General features: G+C 41.9%; 1 protein-coding gene across 2 annotated transcripts in view; it reads right to left on the reverse strand.

Moving 5' to 3' along the window:
* The window catches only part of MYO10 (myosin X), a 248,865-nt gene that overhangs the window by 30,026 nt on the left and 199,409 nt on the right, over positions 1 to 19,430 (reverse strand). For both annotated transcript variants that reach the window (XM_005290206.5, XM_042845779.2), the window contains 8 exons: positions 15,382 to 15,506; positions 15,096 to 15,210; positions 9,933 to 10,039; positions 8,703 to 8,915; positions 8,361 to 8,400; positions 7,083 to 7,985; positions 3,969 to 4,092; positions 1,765 to 2,008 (listed from right to left, as the gene is read on the reverse strand). In XM_005290206.5, coding sequence (XP_005290263.1) covers positions 1,765 to 2,008; positions 3,969 to 4,092; positions 7,083 to 7,985; positions 8,361 to 8,400; positions 8,703 to 8,915; positions 9,933 to 10,039; positions 15,096 to 15,210; positions 15,382 to 15,506 — 1,871 coding nt within the window. The remainder of the gene's footprint in view (positions 1 to 1,764; positions 2,009 to 3,968; positions 4,093 to 7,082; positions 7,986 to 8,360; positions 8,401 to 8,702; positions 8,916 to 9,932; positions 10,040 to 15,095; positions 15,211 to 15,381; positions 15,507 to 19,430) is intronic.

Genomic DNA, 19,430 nt, shown 5'->3' on the forward strand with positions numbered 1-19,430 from the left:
CGGCCTGTGACCTTTACTATATACCCCTGACTAAAACTGGGGGGGGGGGGGGGGGAAGAGAGGGCGGCTCGGGAGGGTGGCCCTGAGGGCGCCGTGGCGTGTGTGTGTGTCACGGCCTGGGGGGGGTACCGTGGGTGCTGGAGAGGGGGTCGCAGCTGGAGAGGGGCGCGCCGTGGGTGCTTGGGGGGGGGGGGAGTTGCATTGTGGCCGGGGGGGGCAGACTTCCTACCTAGCTCCTGGGAAGCGACAACCCCAGCTTCTAGCTCCACATGCTGCTTCCGCTCCCCCCCCCCCCCCCCGAGGTAAGCACCATCCTGCACCCCGACCCCCAGCTCACGCTCCCACACCCAAACTCTTGCTGTTGGTGGGCAGGGAGGCCTGGCCCACGGCTGCCCAAGCTGCTCAGGTGGCCCCCGGGCCAGGCGCACCAACCACTGCAGAAGTCACAGAAAGACCTCTGTGACAAACACGGAGCCTTAGTCATAACCGATATGGTGTATGTGAATATCGAATTCAAGAGTAACAAAAGGCTAGCTGTAAGAATCCAGGACCTATATTCATGGATTTACTATGTCAGTAGCTGCCCATTACTACTATTGTGACAGATCTGTACATGCTCAAAGGGCCTGATCCAAAGCCCACTGAAGTCAATGGGGATCCCATTGACTTCAGTAGGCCCTGGATCAAGCCCAAAGAGCAGATAGAGAGCAGCCACTTCCACAAAGAAAACTTGACGGAGCTTTGATATAGGTTAAAAATAAGCTAGTAGTAATAAAATACAAATGATAGGGAGAGAACAGGAACAAGGTGTTGTAACCAATCCTAACATACATTAGCAAAGCCATGTGGGGAAAATTACACACACTTCCACACAGAACTGAGACTAGCCAGCACTATCAGTCTTCCATCTTCATACCCACTTAGGAACCTCCCTACCCCCAAACCTATAAGATGTACTGAAATTTTAGAAGAGAAAGCAAAGACATTTTCACATAGAAAATCTTTTTTTCAAACATGCCTTCAGAGGCTTGGAATTGTGAAACACGTGAAACTATCTGCACCCGATAACAGTATATACGCCCACTCCTACATTGTTAAAGTGCTGTGTGGGAGTTTTAGTGACTTGATTCCAATTAAAGTCAACGTTGGTTAAAGCCCCAAACAGTGTTGTGAAAATGTACTTCCTAGTGACTGAAAGCATTTTGATTAATTATAAGAATATGGTATAGTGTGGAGAGATGGTAGCCTCTCCACAGTTAAGGTTGTAACCAGATTCCATTATAAAGCCCTCTTTTAATCACCATATAATTTTAGAAAACTGATTTGGCCAGGAAATTAGTACATTTATATTAAAGGTAAAGGAAAATGTATGTGTGGTAACAGGCCTCCCTGAGAAGACATCTGACTGTGACTCATGGTAGATTAAAAATTACTAAGACTAAAGGCTAGACAATACTTCTTTCACCTTCTTCATTCCAGGGCTCCCTGTGGTTGAAGACTTGACAGCATGTCTCAAACTGTCCTGAGTGACTACTAAATAAGTAGGGCTGGGCTTTTCAAACATGCTCAGTGTTGGTCTGACTGCGGTAAGACCTCAGCTGACTTGAACTGGAGTCAAGTTAGGCCAGTGCTGAGTACTTTCACACACACACACAAACATGTACGAATGCATGGAAGTTGAGGGCACTCAGCACCTTTCAGGGTTGAATCCTGACAGGTGTTTATGTAAAGCTCTGTCCAACCAAAATGCACATCTAAACCTACCTGGCTGTTCGGATTTGAATGGTGCCCTTCAGCTTTTCTTCACTGTCATTTTCAAAGTACATGAGCCTGGATTGTCTGAGGACAAACCAGCGTTTCTTCCAGTTCCTTCTGGAAAGCGTAGATGATCCACCCCCCTTTTTGTGCAGCCAGCCCTGTTTGAGAGCTTCCTGCTTGGAACGGAACCATAGAAAGGTCTCGTCTTTCAAGACACACCAGCGTCGCTTCCATGTGTTCATTAAACCGCCTGGCAGAAAAGAGAGAGGATTAGCTTAAAAGGTTACATTAAAAATAAACAACAAAAAACACCAATCCAAAAAATTTAATCCCCTGCATATGTCTATCTCGAAGAAACTAAGAAATAAGTAATCTTTATTTATAATGAAATCAAGAGACTGAATCAACACTGACGATGGGAAGGTGTTAACCAATCAGTGAAGTGACAATATCACTGCCTTTCTGTTATACGGTGACCAGATGTCCCGATTTTATAGGAACAGTCCCGATTTTGGGGTCTAGTACCCTTCACCCCCATCCTGATTTTTCACATTTGCTGTCTGGTCACCCTATTCTGTTCTGAGTCATGAGACTGAAGACCTCATTTTCATATACCCTAAGGCCACCTCACACTGTTGTGGCAATGTAAAACAGCTTTAAAGTGGGTGAACGGTGTAAACAGGCCTTACTGTAAATGAGAATTAGGCCCCGAGTAGTTTATCCCAACAAAAGCAATGCTAACACCAGAATTTAATACATATTCAAACTTACAAAAAACCTCCTAAACATTTAAGGTTGCTATAATAATGGCAAATAATGGGAAACTCAAAACCACCAGAGCTGGTACAGCTGAGGAAACAGAATTTACCATGGAAACTGGTAAACTATTGCTGCTTTAACTATACAAGCACAGTTAAAGCACCATAACTTCCATAGTGTGGGTGCAGTTATACCTGTATAATAGTGCTTATACCGATATAGCTTATTATGGTTTGGGAAACAAAATAAGTGATACCAGAACTAATTGAAACTCCACTAGGATTTTATTAATATAACTACATTGGCAAAAAAACCATCCCCCAATCAACATAGTTACAGTAATAAAACTTTTGAGGGTAGGCCAGGCCACAACATAAAGCCATTCTGCATACACCACCTTTTCACACATACACACCCACTCACAAATACCTCACCATCTCTATATGAATCAGCCACAGTCGTCATGCTGACACAAACTCAGATAACCTTAACTCTGTCCATTGTAGGATGGACATGTTCCTGGAGGATATTTACTCATTAATTTAATTGGGATTTATGTCTGATATGCCCTCTGGAACTTTAACTGGTTTTAAGGATTTATTTTTGGGGGGTGGATGTATATTTGTAATATTGGATTTGTGAACAGAATGATGTTGTGATTAGTAAGGAGAATTGCTGTGGTGTTGAATGGTTTATAGAGTAATTGTCATTGTTGTTAGAGGGGAGAGCTACAGCAAATTTTTGAATTTTTGTGGGTCATGTAAGTTCCCACGGCTTCTTACGTGAGGGCACTATGTTGATAAACCAGATATATGGAATAGAATACAACCTATAGGCTGCTGCCCCTCATCTGCTGGGAAAACGAAGAATCATAACAAAAAAACTCCTGAATATATTCTTTCCTAAATCTCTCGTAGTACTTTGTAATATAGTCTTCTTTTGGATTACTGATCCTAAGCCCACTGAAAGACTCCTATTGACTTCAGAGTAGTCTCTGGCACTGGCCCCTAGAACACTGCATGTCAGAATGTTTTTATTTATCTATTTAGATTGTAAGGTCCTTGGGTCAGGGATGGTCTCTCCTTTACCTCTGGTACAACCTAGCTTTTTAGGCTGTCTTGCCACTCTATAAGACATATCCAATGTTCAGTTGTTCACTAGTCAGTGAAGATGTTATGTCAAATGAATGCGGACTATAAAAGGTAATGAAGCTGAGCTGCGCAGTCCATGTCCCTTTGCAAAAGAGGAACTATCTGAAATCTGCCTGATACAGGACATTGCAATCAGAGCTTAAGTTGAGAATGGCTCTCTCCAGGTCATTCTCTCACCCCTTAAAGAAATCATAAAACAGCAAGCAGTACTGAAGTGGAGTTGTAATCCGTAAAAGGGGAAAATACTAGAGAGATTTCTGAACATTTTGGTTCTTTAACCAGCTCTGGTCGGCTTTGTACCTTTCATGTATAAAAAGCTGTGGAAGTAGGGCAGGCTGACACAACTGTAGACCGAATCCCTCCGATAGGAAAGTTCGTCATCTGTATCAAACCTGGAGTCAAAGTCTTCTTCACTGTCTTCAAACTGTGGAAGAAAGGGAAGAAAGGTGAAACGAGCAGCCAGGAGGCAGGAAGCACAGTGTGTCAACAAACGTTAACTGCCTCTAATATAGGATGGAGCTTACACCAGAATGGCTAATGGCTGCAGAATAAAAACATTTTAAGAAAAAGCAAAGTTTAGATTTTTATACAGTAGATTTTTTTGAAGTCTGATACCATAACATTTTGTGCCGTGTTCTATGGCACATGCTCCGTGGTCAGGTATGTATTGCACAACAGAATAAGGGGGATGGGTGGGGAGAGGAGAGAAACACACATGAAAAAACAATGAGGAGTCCTTGTGGCACCTTAGAGACTAACAAATTTATTTGGGCATAAGCTTTCGTGGGCTACAAACCACTTCATCAGATGATGCGAAGTGGGTTTTAGCCCACGAAAGCTTATGCCCAAATAAATTTGTTAGTCTCTAAGTTGCCACAAGGACTCCTCATTGTTTTTGCTGATACAGACTAACAAGACTACCACTCTGAAACCTGTCACACATGAAAAACTTAACCCTACCCACTTCTCAAACAGCTCTTGGAGGATCTTTACCATCTCCATACCCTTCCAGCTGGGAACATAATGTTTCCCATTGTAGTTATTATCCTCATTGATAGTAGTCCCCAGGTTGCTCCCGTGGGGAAGGAAAGGTGCTGTGGGGACAAAAAAGGGAGGCCAGAGTAGACAGTGTTGCTGGGAACAAGGCTCTTTCTTCTCCCAATTCCCATTGTGGGCAGACTTTCAGTCTATTTATTATCTTCTCCAGGGCTGACAATTTCATTTTGGAGCTGTCAGTCAGGAATACAGGGTGGGATTTTCAAAAACAGCTAAGTGAGTTTGTTGCTTAACTTCTAGTGGCATAACTAACTCACTTAAGCTTGTTTGAAATGCCTCCCACTATGTTGAACAGTGTGGCCCATTCAGGCATCCCATCTGAGAAAGAAGCCCCCTACCTCGGCTGGAACATTGGCAAAGTCACTGCCTCCTCAGATATTATGCCCCAGAGCCCGATGGCCCTTCACGCACATGTATATCTGAATTTAATCCTTACGGTCTAATCCTAAGGAGAACAGAGCTTTCACCATTCCCACTGAAGTCAAAGGAAGCGCCGCGTGCTCAGCAGCTCACACTCTGCAATTGGTGTATAATTAGCCCTACTATCTATATATAACAGCTTTACAGCTGTTAAGGGGAGTTATCCTTTTGAAGGGTGCGACTGGTGTATACTACCCTCCTCCCACCCCTCAAGGCCTGTATGTAACACTCAACTTAGAAGGTTTTCAAAAAGGAAAATCTACAGAGTATCCTTAGGTATGGGGCAAGTTCCCCTCCCATCCACCCAGCCCTTAAATATTCAGAGGTTTGCCAAGTTCCTGATCTGGGTTCATATACAGATAACCATGTAGGGGATGGGGGACAGAAAGAGTCTTCAGTCTATACTGTTGAAATGTAACAGGATGAAACATGTAATTGTTCACTCATTCTCTGAGGTGGGAAATTGGTCACTAGGTATTCTAGGCAAAGCTGGTATGGAAAAGTTCCCAAATAGCACGACACGAGCTAATTCCCTAATGTCAGGGAGGGAAAAGGCAACAGAGTTTACTTCTTCCCTGTAACACATTCCTATCTGGAGAGATCCCCAGGTCCTAATCCTCTGCCCAAAAACTGTTCCATGTCCAGGGCCGCCCAGAGGATTCAGGGGGCCTGGAGTCTTCGGGGCACTTCGGCGGCAGGTCGCGGAGTGAGTGAAGGACCCGCTGCCAAACTGCCGCCGAAGACCCGGAGCGGAAGGAGCCCTCACCGCTGAAGTCCCAGAGTGGAAGAAGCTCCGGGTCTTCGGCAGCAGGTCCTTCACTCGCTCCGGATGTGTTCGGCAGCATTGAAGGACCTGCCGCCAAAAACTCTTGTGGGGGCCCCTGAAAACTCTCATGGGGGCCCTGTGGGGCCTGGGGCAAATTGCCTCACTTGCCCCCCCGTCCCCCCCGGGCAGTCCTGTCCATGTCCCCTGAAGATTGCTCTTGTCCAGCAGAGGAAGAGACTTCCCCAGAAGATAAGCTGATGAACAAACAAACCTCCCAGAATTAGTCAAATAAATACCAACCTATTCCTAGGGCAACAGCAGTCAAAACAAGAGTAAAAATAACTCGTATTGTATTGCATTGCCTGAAATATAACAGTCCGAGATATTTTAGTGCTGCTTCTGCCCTCAGAGTCAGTCAATATTTGTATGTTTTCATGGTTGCTCAAACACGCTATAGGTTCTAGTCCCTTTATTCTCCCAACCATAAATCTTTTGGGTGTATATTTGGTAGATGAAACCAAGTTCTTTCAAGAGATTTATGGTTGGAAGAATAAAAGGACTGAAAGCTTACCATGGGTTTGAGCAACAGTCCTGAAGAAGAGCCTTCAATAAAGGAGAAAAGTGCCCAAAGAATTCACATTCAATAATATGAACATTTGCTATCATATGATAGTTACTTTTGACAAAGAAAGGTTTTGTGGATCTAGTTTCTCAAGGCTTTTTGCAAACAGTTGATTCAATACTATTCTATCCTGTATATATAGTTGAATCTTCTTACAATGAATTCACTCCTCTTCCCCATATAAGAACTGCACTTAGACTGTGTCCTAATCCAGGCATGGAACTCCCGATTGAAATTAATGGGAAGTTCTGCATCAAAATTGATAGGATATAACCCTGTAACCAGAGATTCCTCTAACTAGGAATGCAATTCACACATCTAATTGGTCTGTGGATTTCTAGTACACCCATCCCAATGGTATCTAGTTGCCAGTAGATAACTATGTCCAAGTTCAGTGTAATCAAGGTCAAGCTATATATAACGCACGCACATATTTATAGGAACTGACACAGCTACTGGATTTGGTACTTCTACCATTCAAGGAAAATTTTAACTACCATTTCTTCTGAATGTATAATGTTAGTGGATAACAAGAAATAAAGGTACTCACAGATGACTGGGCTCCTTCAGAGCTGAACCTGTATGCTCCAGAACTGTTGTATGTCCCCACTGAGCAGCGGTAGTCAGGAGACCACTGGCTACTGTGAGAATTAGAAAAAGTCACGCTGCTGCCAGAAGTGATGGCACCATCTTCATAGTCATCTTGATCATAATCATAGTCCCCATCGGGAGAAATCAGTTCCTCAGAATTCTGGGGTCTGCAGGACACATTTTCTGGCATGCAGTATGTGGATTCACCACTCGAAGAGTTGTGGAGACTGAGAGAGTCGTGGCCGGAAGCAATAAGCATGGTGTTGCTAGCAGCAGGACTTGTGGGCACTACTGTGTCATTCATATAAGGATCCTCTTCTGAAGAGTCATCACTTGTTCTAATGCCACTCGTCCTCTGATCTGAATGGCCATGCTCACTTGGATTGGGTGAATCCTTAAACGCATCATCATCAGCTTCAAAGCCCTCGTCCACCTCCTCCTCAGGGTACGGCTGGCTGAAGTTAAAGTTGGGCTTTTCACTGCATGCATTCCCAGTCAGTTCACTGAGCTTGGCAGAATAACCACTGCCCACAGAAAGTGACCGCTCGATGTTTCGGACACATTCATCAATCTCATCGAAGTTCAGAGACTCCAGGAATTCTTGAGCTGCTCGGCATGCCTCATCCTCGAGCCGCTTGAGTTCCTCGTCTCGGAGCTGCTGCAGCCTTTGCAAGGAAGCCTCTGTCAAGGACAGCTCTTGCTGCTCCTTCATGCGTTGCAAGTCTTCAATCTCTTTCTCCAGGCGCAGGATCTCTTCCACCTGCTTGTTTTCTTTCTGCTTCTCCAGCTCTTGCTTCAGTTCTGCTTCTTTCTGGGCTTTCTGAATGGCTGCCAGTTCCTGCTGCTTCCTCTCCTCTTCCGCCTGCATTCGAAAAAGACATGCAAGATTCCTTACTTTCTGTTGTTCAAGCTCCATAATCCTTCCATGCTGTTCGTTTAAAAGAACCCTTCTCCCTCCATATAAGAGGATGAAGTGAAAGTGTTGTTACATTTACCCATAGACACTGGAAAGCTCAAATGCATGCAAAAGGCTCAATCTTTGCCAGGAACTAAATGAAGTGTGATGTGAAAGACATCCCCATGCAAACAACTATATCAAGTTTCTTTTGGCTTCACCTGCCAACTTCTGTAATAAGTTTAGTTTAAATGCCCTGGGTGCTTTTTCTTGTCTTTTTATTGGTTGGGGCAAGAGACAGCAATAAACAGGGTAGCAGAAAGTATTAACAGTATAATTTACCTGCTGGGCAAGACGTTCTGCTTCTTGCCTTTGCCTTTCCCTGCAAGGATAAGACAAAAAAAAAGTTAGCAAGAATAAGAAAGGGGGAAGGGGACTTCATTAGGGCTGTAGTAGAATTTTCAGAGGGGTTTTGTCAAATACAAGTAGCAACTCAAAATGAAACCACTAAGGGTATATTCTCCCCTTGTGTGCCTGAGAAACTCCCACAAAGGCTACACATCTCTCGTCATCACTAGTAAAGATTTACAAAATCAGCTGTGATTACTTAAGGCAAAGGCGATACAGCATGAAACCTAATGTTTGCCTTTCAGATCCAGTCAAACAACAGCACACACTGCACACCTTTCCTCCTCTTCTTTCCTCCTCCTCTCCTCCTCTTGTCGCCGTTTCTCCTCTAGTAGCTGTCTGTAAACACGTCGAGCAATCTGGCCTCGCAGCTGCTTCTGGAAGGTTATGGCTGCTTTCCTCAGGTGAAGGAACTTTCTTCTTAGAAGGAATGCCCTGTAGTTCTTCTGTATCACAACCACGTAGTATAGCACCTTTTTATAATGCTTTCTGAAAGAAGACAGAAAGAGCTTCTCTGTAAAGAGGGTTTGACTACCAACTAACTGAGGTTTCTATGTAACTGCCCTGCATTAAAGAGTCCATGGTAGTAAAAAGGACAGAGGTACTAACTCTGGTCCTGTGACCGCTCTCCCATTATAGTTTATGTTATCTCTCCCTAGAAAGTGGACAAGGCCTTTCTGTGAGAGAGCTGGCTGTATCTTGACTAAGTAAATACACACCACCCAGCCTTACATTTTTAATACCTCCTGACAAGGAAATGCTGTTAGAAACTACCAGGGTTTTTGATATATATCCTGCACCATGAAAAGAAAAATCACACACAGCAAGATAGCTTTGTCCTTAAAAAAAAGAATTCTTGTTGTTTTATGAGACATACTGGTCAGACTATATGGACAGGACTAATATGCACATGAAAAGAAATGACCTCATTATGCAAACAACTATTGAACTGTCCTCTATTGACTTATAGAAGAAATAGAGAAGTAAACAGATGGGATGTACTACCCTGACTCTAATACATAATGCATGAAACTAGGTGAGCAAATACATCATCATAATTCAGTCACACAATGCCATTGTTCTTTTGTTCTTGAACAAAGAATCATAAACTGATTGTTCCTAATTTATCTTCTCTTCCCTCTTTCTGTCATGGCAAAAAGGATAAACCCGATCCTCAGCTAGTGTAACTCAGTGTAGCTCCATAGGCTTCAGTGGAGCTACACTGATCTACATCTACTGTGTATCTGGTCCCAGGATATTATATGGATGCTCCTCTGTGTATCTTCTACACTCTGACATCTTAGTTATTAAAAACAATTCAAACCACCTACTGTTTTATTAAAGGGTTGACAAAATCGGGTTGAGATTTCCAAACCACCTATGGGATCTGGGTGCCCAATTCCTAGCAGAAATTAATCAGAATCCTCTAGGCAGCGTTGGAAATCCCTCCCAGAGGAGAGTCTGCATATGCAGCCCACTAGTTAATATTCCCACCTTGTTACCTACCGTGCCACATAGCCTAAGACATGTGCTCGGATAATCATGGCTGCCTTGGTGACTTCTACCTCTCTCTGCTTCTCCAACTTGTTTTCCAAGGACTCCCGAAGAAAGACCTATGCAAGAAAAGTTCTGGCTTAATTGAATTCAGTTACCACAGTGATGGATGTCTTACAAATGCACATGAACATAACAATGACAATAATAAAAGGCTGTTGGGATGCAAGGTTATGTAGGTAGCTAGATAGCACAGTTGACAGTGAAGGAGGAATTCAGAATCCAATATACATATTTTCCTAAGAGGAAAAAAAAAAGAACACTTTCCTCTTAAAAACAAAAAATGAAAAAGCCCCAAAATGGCAACTCCTCCTCCTCTATTCCATGAGAACCTGATCCTACTGAAGTCAATGGGAATTTTCCCATTGACTTAAACAGGGCCAGGATTTTACCCAAATTGTCTACTCACTAACGACTATAGTCAGCAACATTATTACTAGACTTTCTGCAAAGTAGCTCTATCCTTCTGAAGATTAATACACACATAAAAGAACTTTGGCTTAGCAATGTGAACAGTCTGACTTACACTGACAGAGCCAGAAAATTCAGCCTTGAGGCTTAAACTGCTTCAGAGTAACAACAAATTACTACAAACTCTTAGAGGGCCCATTCCTGCAAATTCCTCTTGCCAGGGCACAAATCAAATCAACAGAAGTAGCATCTATGTAAATGAAAGCAGTTTTAGGTCCAGGGGCTTGACTAAGGAGCAGATTTTTGTCCTGTTGTTAAGCAGTGAATCTACTGCTGTGGACAAATAACTCAGTAAGATTTACATGCACTTGCTGAGAGGAAAGCATAATCTGCTTACTGAAAAAACTTTGGAAATTTGATGAGCAAAAGGTATGCAGAGTAACCACTTCTGTAGTAAATGATATATTTTTATATTTTCTGTTTTTTAAGTATCTTCTTAGTTACAGCACTCATGCCAATGCCACACCAACTTTGCAAAGTTGCACTTGGCTTCTGAGGTTTACAGTAGTGTGTAAATTGCAACTGAAATGGGTAAATCTTAATTATATTCTTGCACTCCTCTAACTTGATTTTTTAAACAACCTGGAACTCAAAAAAGAAAGTCTGTTACCAAGTGGGGGTTTTAAAGTTCATTTTCAGCCTGGAGCAAGTTTTTATGGTTGAATAACGAATCTCCTATGCTTGACCCAATCTTAATAATAATGGTGCTGATTAAGACGCTATAACGTAGTCCTGTGCTATGTGCCCTGTGTGGCATAAGACCTTTTCCAGACCTCCTCTTCCATCTGCATCTTAGGGCTGAATCGTCTGGTACCTACTCTGGGTATATGGCTTGAAATCTGGTGGGAATGTGGTGTTAGGCTGCACTGGGGCAGAGGAAGTGGCGGAAGCCTAGTGCAGGGACAGCGTGCATCTGAAGCACACCAGAGCCAAGCTTGGGGCAGCTGTTTATAGGAGCCTGGAGTTAGGGATTGTGGAGGTGAGGTGAGTGTGTGGCCAGTGTGGACACACAGGCACACACTAGCTTCACTAAGCCAAAACTCTGTGTAGTGCAGGAGGGCAAGAGGGTTCAGAAGGAGGCAAAGAGGGCAGCAGCTGCTACTCCCGTCCACAGGCTGTGTGGTGGCTGTGCGGCTTCTTTGCATCTTGCCTTCACATTCCTCCCCTCCCCTGCAGTTCTCACAGGGTGACACTCTACTGGTTGGGTTTTGCTATAAGATGAGGGAGGAGTAAAATCTTGTGTGGAGTTCAGGTGAAAAAGGATGCAATTCTCCTGGCTGTTTGGAGCCAGAATCCTCACCACTGTTCCAATTTCAGTGGGCACCGAGGAAATGAGTTGTGAGGAAAGAGCAAGCTAGTTACTTAGCAGGAGAGCTCTGTTGGATTATGGCCTCTTGTTTTTGAACCAGGGTTTATTAACTTGGCAGAAATAACCATTAAAAAAGGTGATGGTCAGATATGACTAAAATTTATTATTCTGCATTGATGCATTTTTCAATAGGAAAGAGAGCATTTCCCCAGGAATAAGGGCTTTTTCTGGAATTGTTTTACTTCTGTACAACAACAAAACACCAAACCAACTTCTCACCAATGAAGATAGCCGCACTCCCCATATGGGAGGGTATAATCCAATCCTGAGTGGAGCCTCAAAGGGGCCGGATTATACAACAGTTACCCAACATTGGTGAGCACTCGCTTGCATGAGAAGTCCCATTGCCTAAGTGCTCACCAATGTAAAGGTTGCACCATCTAGTTTTTTTATAAGCTTTACTCCCACGGGAAGTCTTTACTCCCGCGTGTGAAACAGCTTCTGCTTCAGTGGGTCTACTATCCTTTCCTATCCAATTTTGCTCTAGCACTCTCTAGATCACTATGGTCCTGATTCAGGAAAGCACTAAATTGCTTTCCTGAAAGGGGATGGATTTAATCACGTATTAAGCATGGGCTTGTGTGTTTTCCCGAATAGGAGCGCTTTCCTGAATCTAAGCTTGTAAAAACAAGAAGTATCTCAGCTGCTGCCCTAATCCCCATGATGTTATCATCACTCCTTTTACATTAAAATGGAAGGGATAATATCATTAAATACCACAAACAATAAGTCTTTTTCTATCTGTTAAAACTGTTTTATTCCTCTTTTTGTATATTGTAATTTTAAAAAATGGATACAAAGCTATCCTTTTCCTCTTTACTGTAGTACAGATGAACTGTATTGTCCTTTCCTCAATAATGTGAAGGGCAGTTACAGGTAAAGTTAAAACAACATTTAGGGTCTGACTTAGATGCAAAAATCAAGACAACTGGCTGCCACTTTGCCCTTGGCTTACTCCCTGTACTGATTCTTGCAGGTGACACAGGTGATCTTGTGCCCACGCAAGATGTATGGTTTGAATTTAATGTCTTCTTGCCCTCCTCAGAAATAAGCTCCTTACTGACTTGCTTCACAAGTACATTTACCAATCCCCTTAGGTGATTTTTGTGCATCGCTGGAAAAGTTGTAAAACCAGCTCTGACAGCTGCAAAGGTTCTAATGTATATGGAGCTTTCAGAGCAGTGCGGAATCTCTCCTATATATTTCCCTAAATTTTGAAGCAATGCCCATGGTTTAATCAACATTACTCTAATTCATGTGAATGGGTGTAATACTGTTAACACACTGCATGGCTGAGAGAACATGCAATGTGAAGCAAAACCTAGTTATGGCTTTGAATTTATTGCATTATTTGTAAACAGTGGTCTACGAGAAGGTAGGACCAATGTCAATGTAAATCAAAGTGATCTATAAATCTTTAGGTCCCTTAATAATGGGAGACGGTTTCAATTCTACCTATATTATCTTAATGGGCTCCTTTGGATTTACTAACATGCTGCTTTTTTGCTGAGATTTCACCTTGTAAGAACACAACACACAGGAACCATGTGGTACTTCCATTCACTTATTTTCAAGCCCTTTAGATGTGTTATGGAATGGATGGAACTGTTAAATGTAAATGCTACTATAGAAAGTCTCACTGAAATCAATGGTGTCAAGTATCAGAGGGGTAGCCGTGTTAGTCTGAATCTGTAAAAAGCAACAGAGGGTCCTGTGGCACCTTTGAGACTAACAGAAGTATTGGGAGCATAAGCTTTCGTGGGTAAGAACCTCACTTCTTCAGATGCAAGAGTGCATCTGCATCTTGCATCTGAAGAAGTGAGGTTCTTACCCACGAAAGCTTATGCTCCCAATACTTCTGTTAGTCTCAAAGGTGCCACAGGACCCTCTGTTGCTTTTTACTGAAATCAATGGGATTTTACAAGGTATCTTTGCCTTGGATTCCTTATGGTAAAAACACATCAAGAATAATAACAAAGCTCTTCACAAATATTTATACTGGACCCCTGACAATTCAGCCAGCTTTACTTCTGGGTCTGTTATCCCCTTATTCCCCATACATAAGGTATCAGTGGGAGTAGGGTGACCAGACAGCAAGTGTGAAAAATCGGGACAGGGGGTGGGGGGGTAATAGGAGCCTATATAAGAAAAAGACCCAAAAATCGGGACTGTCCCTATAAAATCAGGATATCTGGTCACCCTAAGTGGGAGTTATACCAAGGGACATAGCAGTAACAGATGAGAGGCCTGCTGGACGATCTTGACCAATTTGGAATTGATCTTTACAGTATATTCCCTAGTACTTTGCCCAGTATACTTTTAACTGTTTCTTAGACTCCCATAAAATGGAATATCTATGCGTGCAATACTATTAAATGATTTGAGAATGCTAGGGGCATACATTCACAGAAAGGATGGAATCTCTGCAAAGGCCTGTTGTTTGAGATCAAGCTTTTTTCTCTGTGTTGTTGCCAAACAAAAACAAACCAACAAACAAAACGTGTGGGAGCTGCCTAAATACTGTCCTTAGACTCATATTAGCAACAGCCATGGAATTTCTTCTGCAGAAAAGGACCTAGGGGTTACAATGGACGAGAAGCTGGATATGAGTCGACAGTGTGCCCTTGTTGCCAAGAAGGCTAACTGCGTTTTGGGCTGTATAAGTAGGGGCATTGCCAGCAGATTGAGGGACGTGATCATTCCCCTCTATTCGACATTGGTGAGGCCTCATCTGGAGTACTGTGTCCAGTTTTGGGCCTCACACTACAAGAAGGATGTGGAAAAATTGGAAAGAGTCCAGCAGAGGGCAACAAAAATGATTAGGGGGCTGGAGCACATGACTTATGAGGAGAGGCTGAGGGAACTGGGATTGTTTAGTCTGCAGAAGAGAAAAATGAGGGGGGATTTGTTAGCTGCTTTCAACTACCTGAAAGGGGGTTCCAAAGAGGATGGATCTAGACTGTTCTCAGAGGTAGCAGATGACAGAACAAGGAGTAATGGTCTCAAGTTGCAGTGGGGGAGGTTTAGATTGGATATTAGGAAAATCTTTTTCACTAGGAGAGTGGTAAAGCACTGGAGTGGGTTACCTAGGGAGGTGGTGGAGGTTTTTAAGGTCAGGCTTGACAAAGCCCTGGCTGGGGTGATTTAGTTGGGGATGGTCCTGCTTTGAGCAGGGGGTTGGACTAGATGACCTCCTGAGGTCCCTTCCAACCCTGATATTCTATGGTTCTATGATTCTAATTAAAGAGGACAACCATCTAGTAAGATTATGTTACCTTATTTTTTCCAAGCTGCCATTCAGTGCTAGTACTGTCATACCGATGAAGGAGGATGGCACACTTCCCTTTTAAATCTTCAGGCACAGTCAAGTTTCTCATTAGGACTTTATACCTGGCCCCCACCACAAGAAAAAAAATTACTTATCTCTTAGTTTGACAATAGATTTCCCCCCTCCCCATCCCCCCTCCATTTAATAAGGTTTCGAATCCCCTTAGTTAAGAGCATGAGCTCAATATCCAGGATTTATGTTTGTTTCATACAATTGTCCCACCGCATGTTTACCTTTTATAAAAATCTTGAAATTGCCTTCTCACTGGAAAGCCAGCCCTTCGTATCCTCACTGTCTCCAGCATCCCAGAATAATGTAGCTGGTTAAGCACCACGGTCTGGTCGAAATGGTCTGGCATCTAAAACAAACGGATTTTAAAAATTAAAATAACTTTCTTAACAATAACGGATATTAACATGGTCTCTATCAAATTTGTAATGTGAGATCTTGGGAAAATAAATGAAAAGTTATACATACAAATCAGAGAAGCATGGAGCCAAGTCAGAGCTTCCTACATCCAAAATACCTTACACTGGAGGTATAGTTTCTAAATACATGAACATTTCAGGGCATATAAAATATCTCTTCAGAATGAAACAAACTAAAAGGATAATTACACAATGCAGCACTGCAACCCCTGTTTAACCCAATCAGCCATCTCTTTTCATTTCACTTGTATTTGGTAACTAGACATTGCTCTCAATAATGAAACAGTGGAAAGGATCAAGGAATTGCTAAATTAATAGCTACAAGCTTGAAAAAAAAATAAATCCCTTAATCTGCATTCCCTGGAGATAATCAATCCTGCTTCTGTGTCAAATGTCAGTGACACAAACATAGGGATTGAGACCAATTAGAATAGCTAAGGAATAGGTTTGTGTGTGTTTTGTTTTCTTAATTTTGTAACAATGATAAACACTTCATTTCCTATTTAAAATTGATGATGAAAAGTTTGTCAGTCTCTCCCCTCTTCTGATTAGTCGTATATTTCATTACTATTATTTCATACTAGTCACATATTGGCTACCAACGCAAAGCAGCAGACAGGTCATTTTATTGTGTGTATGTGGTAGAAAGCATTTCTTTACCTAGCAAATTCAGCCACAACATTGTGTTTCTTTAGCTTTATGTTTAGCTATTTTAACATCCTTTTTTATTTAGAAAAGAGATGCACCAGATAAGTTATAAACCCAATCATTCACATATTAAAGTCTAAAAGTTAACATAAGTGGTGCTTCTTATTTAGGATTCATGGGTACTTTTTTGCCATATCTTGCTTTTTGACCAGATGCTGCAGTGGAAGAATCAAATTCTCCCCTAAATTACATCCATAAAAAAGCCACTGAAGTCAGTGTAAGATGGCAATCCTGCAAGTCACTGAGCACTCTAACCCTAATCCTGAAAAGTACATACATATGTGCTTAACTACATAAGGTGAGTAATTCCATTGAGTTCAGTGGGGCTACTCACTTGCTTACGGTAAACCACTTTCTTTGCTGGTACAGGCCATCTACCTGAGTAAGCCTTGAGTGCACAATATGGCACATATGGCTAATGGGTTATATAGGGCCTGATCCAGCTCCTACTGCAGTCAATGGACATCAGTGGGAGTGATGTGACACTGGTTCAAATGCTTTTTCCATTACTTGTCAAACAGTGAACTTTAATGACGCTTTATTTATCACAAGTAATTTTAAGAAAACACAACCTCACAATAATTATTTTAGAACTGCACAACTTCATTGAATTAAATATCTTCTGTTGCTGCCAGTCACAATTAAACTAATTTATTAGTTTTATGTTCTATTTACTAGACATTTAAAACAAAGCAAAATATGTACAGAAAGGAACTTCAAAAATATTAGTGTATTAATTTCAACCCTCCCCCCCCAAAAAGCAATCAACATTTAAAACAAAGATGTTAATACCACAACAATCTTCCTTTCATTCATTTCTCTCTCATAGCAATATTTTATAGTTTATCTCCGTGGGCAGTAAAACATTTCTGAACCAACCTGCTTAGTCCAAATAGCTCTATAAAGTTCAGTAACACTCACCATTTTACAGACATCGCAAGTACATTTCAGCCTCTTCTTTGGCACAGAGGCCAAAATCCATATGGAAAACAACTGCCACACTGACCTTTTCCCCACAGCTAAAGACAGTGAACAGTAATGAACACCATTCCTGTGCTTTAAAAAGTGCTCGGTCACCATGGCAACCCCTCCCATTCTCAGGATAATTAGTGTGGTGTGGCTGCAGGATTTGATAAAGGGTTAGAGGGAGAGCCCTGGGCCAGTAAGAAATTCAGCCACTAAAATTTACTTCTCTCACTGCACTGAGATTGGATATCTGTATCCCAGATGCTGATTTACCTAAGGGGAGGTGAAGAAGCTATAAAAATTGCCTGTCACACCTGACATTACTTTAATAATTTATTCCTCTTACTAGTGTAGTTACGGTTTCAAGGAATTCCACCATTATGCAAGACTAGTTTCATCAATACACTTTGAATAGCCATTGCCTGCTGTGTTACGTGTGTCTGCCCCATGGCAGCGGATACAAATTTCACACTACCTGGGCCTATAGAGGCAGTGAACTTTATTGTCCTGCGGGAGAGCTGCTGGCTATTCTGCTCTCAGGAACACAAGCAGCAATATTGGCTTTGACAACGCAAGAAGCTGTTTGGGGTGCTCGGAGACTGCGGTCAGGGGGGAGAGATTGCAGAGAGCCAGGAGATAAGACATTTAAGCATATCCACTGTTTTACAGTTAGAAGTAAAACAACTAAAAGAAACACTAATTCAGGCCTAAGCACAATACCATAACATGCAGCATATACACAGAAAAGTATCATTTTATGAGTCCTAATCTTATTAACTATCCAGCAGACTCACTCAAAGCTTATTTAAATAAAGAAAGCACAGAAACCTTATGACGTAATAATAAATATACAAGTATCAGGGGGTAGCCGTGTTAGTCTGTATCTACAAAAACAACAAGGAGTCTGGTGGCACCTTAAAGACTAACAGATTTATTTGGGCATAAGCTTTCGTGAGTAAAAACCTCACTTCTTCGGATGCATAGAGTGAAAGTTACAGAACTTTCACTCTATGCATCCGAAGAAGTGAGGTTTTTACTCACGAAAGCTTATGCCCAAATAAATCTGTTAGTCTTTAAGGTGCCACCAGACTCCTTGTTGTTTTAATAAATATACAGTATCTTACACTTACTATTATTAGCACTTAGGAGCCCTGGTCATGGACCCTGACCCCCGTGGAAGGCACCGTACACAGACCAATGACTGATGGTAGGTAGCTCATTTCCTTCTTTATCTAACAGAACTTTACAAACTATGGTCCCAAACTTGCAAACACTTATGCCTGAGATCAATGTGACTACTCATGTCCTTAAAGTTAATTGTGTGTGTTTGTGGAACTGGAGGCTAAATAGTGTATATACACTACTATTAAAATGCAGCCACTTCTGAGACTGAAAATGGCAGCCAACCGTATCCTGAACTACAGAAGTATGCTCACTCTGGCACAGAGTGTCTATTTCATGCACTGTGCTAGATCTGATTTCGCCTACACTAGTCTAAGTCTGAAGTAACACCAGTAGAGTACTTCCAATTTAAATCAGTGTAATGTGAGGGCAGATTTGGCCCTGGAATCCGGTAGACTAGAGCGAGAGAGAAACTTCTTTGATTGCTCCTGCTTTCAAAGCAGTTTACTTTATAAACACACATGTAAAGAGTGAATTTTGTAAAGTATTTTAAAGTGAGCAGAACCACAACTTATCTCTTCTAAAACACTGTATTGAACATACACTGTATCCTCTGATGTAAAAATTAATAACATACTAAAAATAAAACTATCCTAAAATAACATCAATGTTCTAGCAAACTCAGAAAAGCACAGAGATTCAACGGAAAGCTCTCAGGGTCCCTTACTGTAATATGATCAACATAAAATCTAGTCAGTTTCCAAAATGAGTTAAAATTGTTTCAGGTTCTGTACCGGCTCTGAATGCCTGTGCATTTTCCTTTCTTCCTTTTTAATAATCTTGTTTCGCCCTCTCCCCATGGACAAACAAAAGAGGGAAACGACAACTATTCAGGAGAAACTGTGAAAATTACTTGACAAAAAGCACTGACAAATGCGCAAAATAAACTGAAGCAAATGTTTTTTTCTCTCTCATCTTTTTCATTTACAGGAATCTTAAATATTATTTGTAATGAGTATATTCGAAGTTTCTGAAGGAGGGCAATTTTTATTTTTAAA

The sequence above is a fragment of the Chrysemys picta genome, chromosome 2 (genome assembly GCF_011386835.1).
Source record: "Chrysemys picta bellii isolate R12L10 chromosome 2, ASM1138683v2, whole genome shotgun sequence".
NCBI lineage: Eukaryota > Metazoa > Chordata > Testudines > Emydidae > Chrysemys > Chrysemys picta.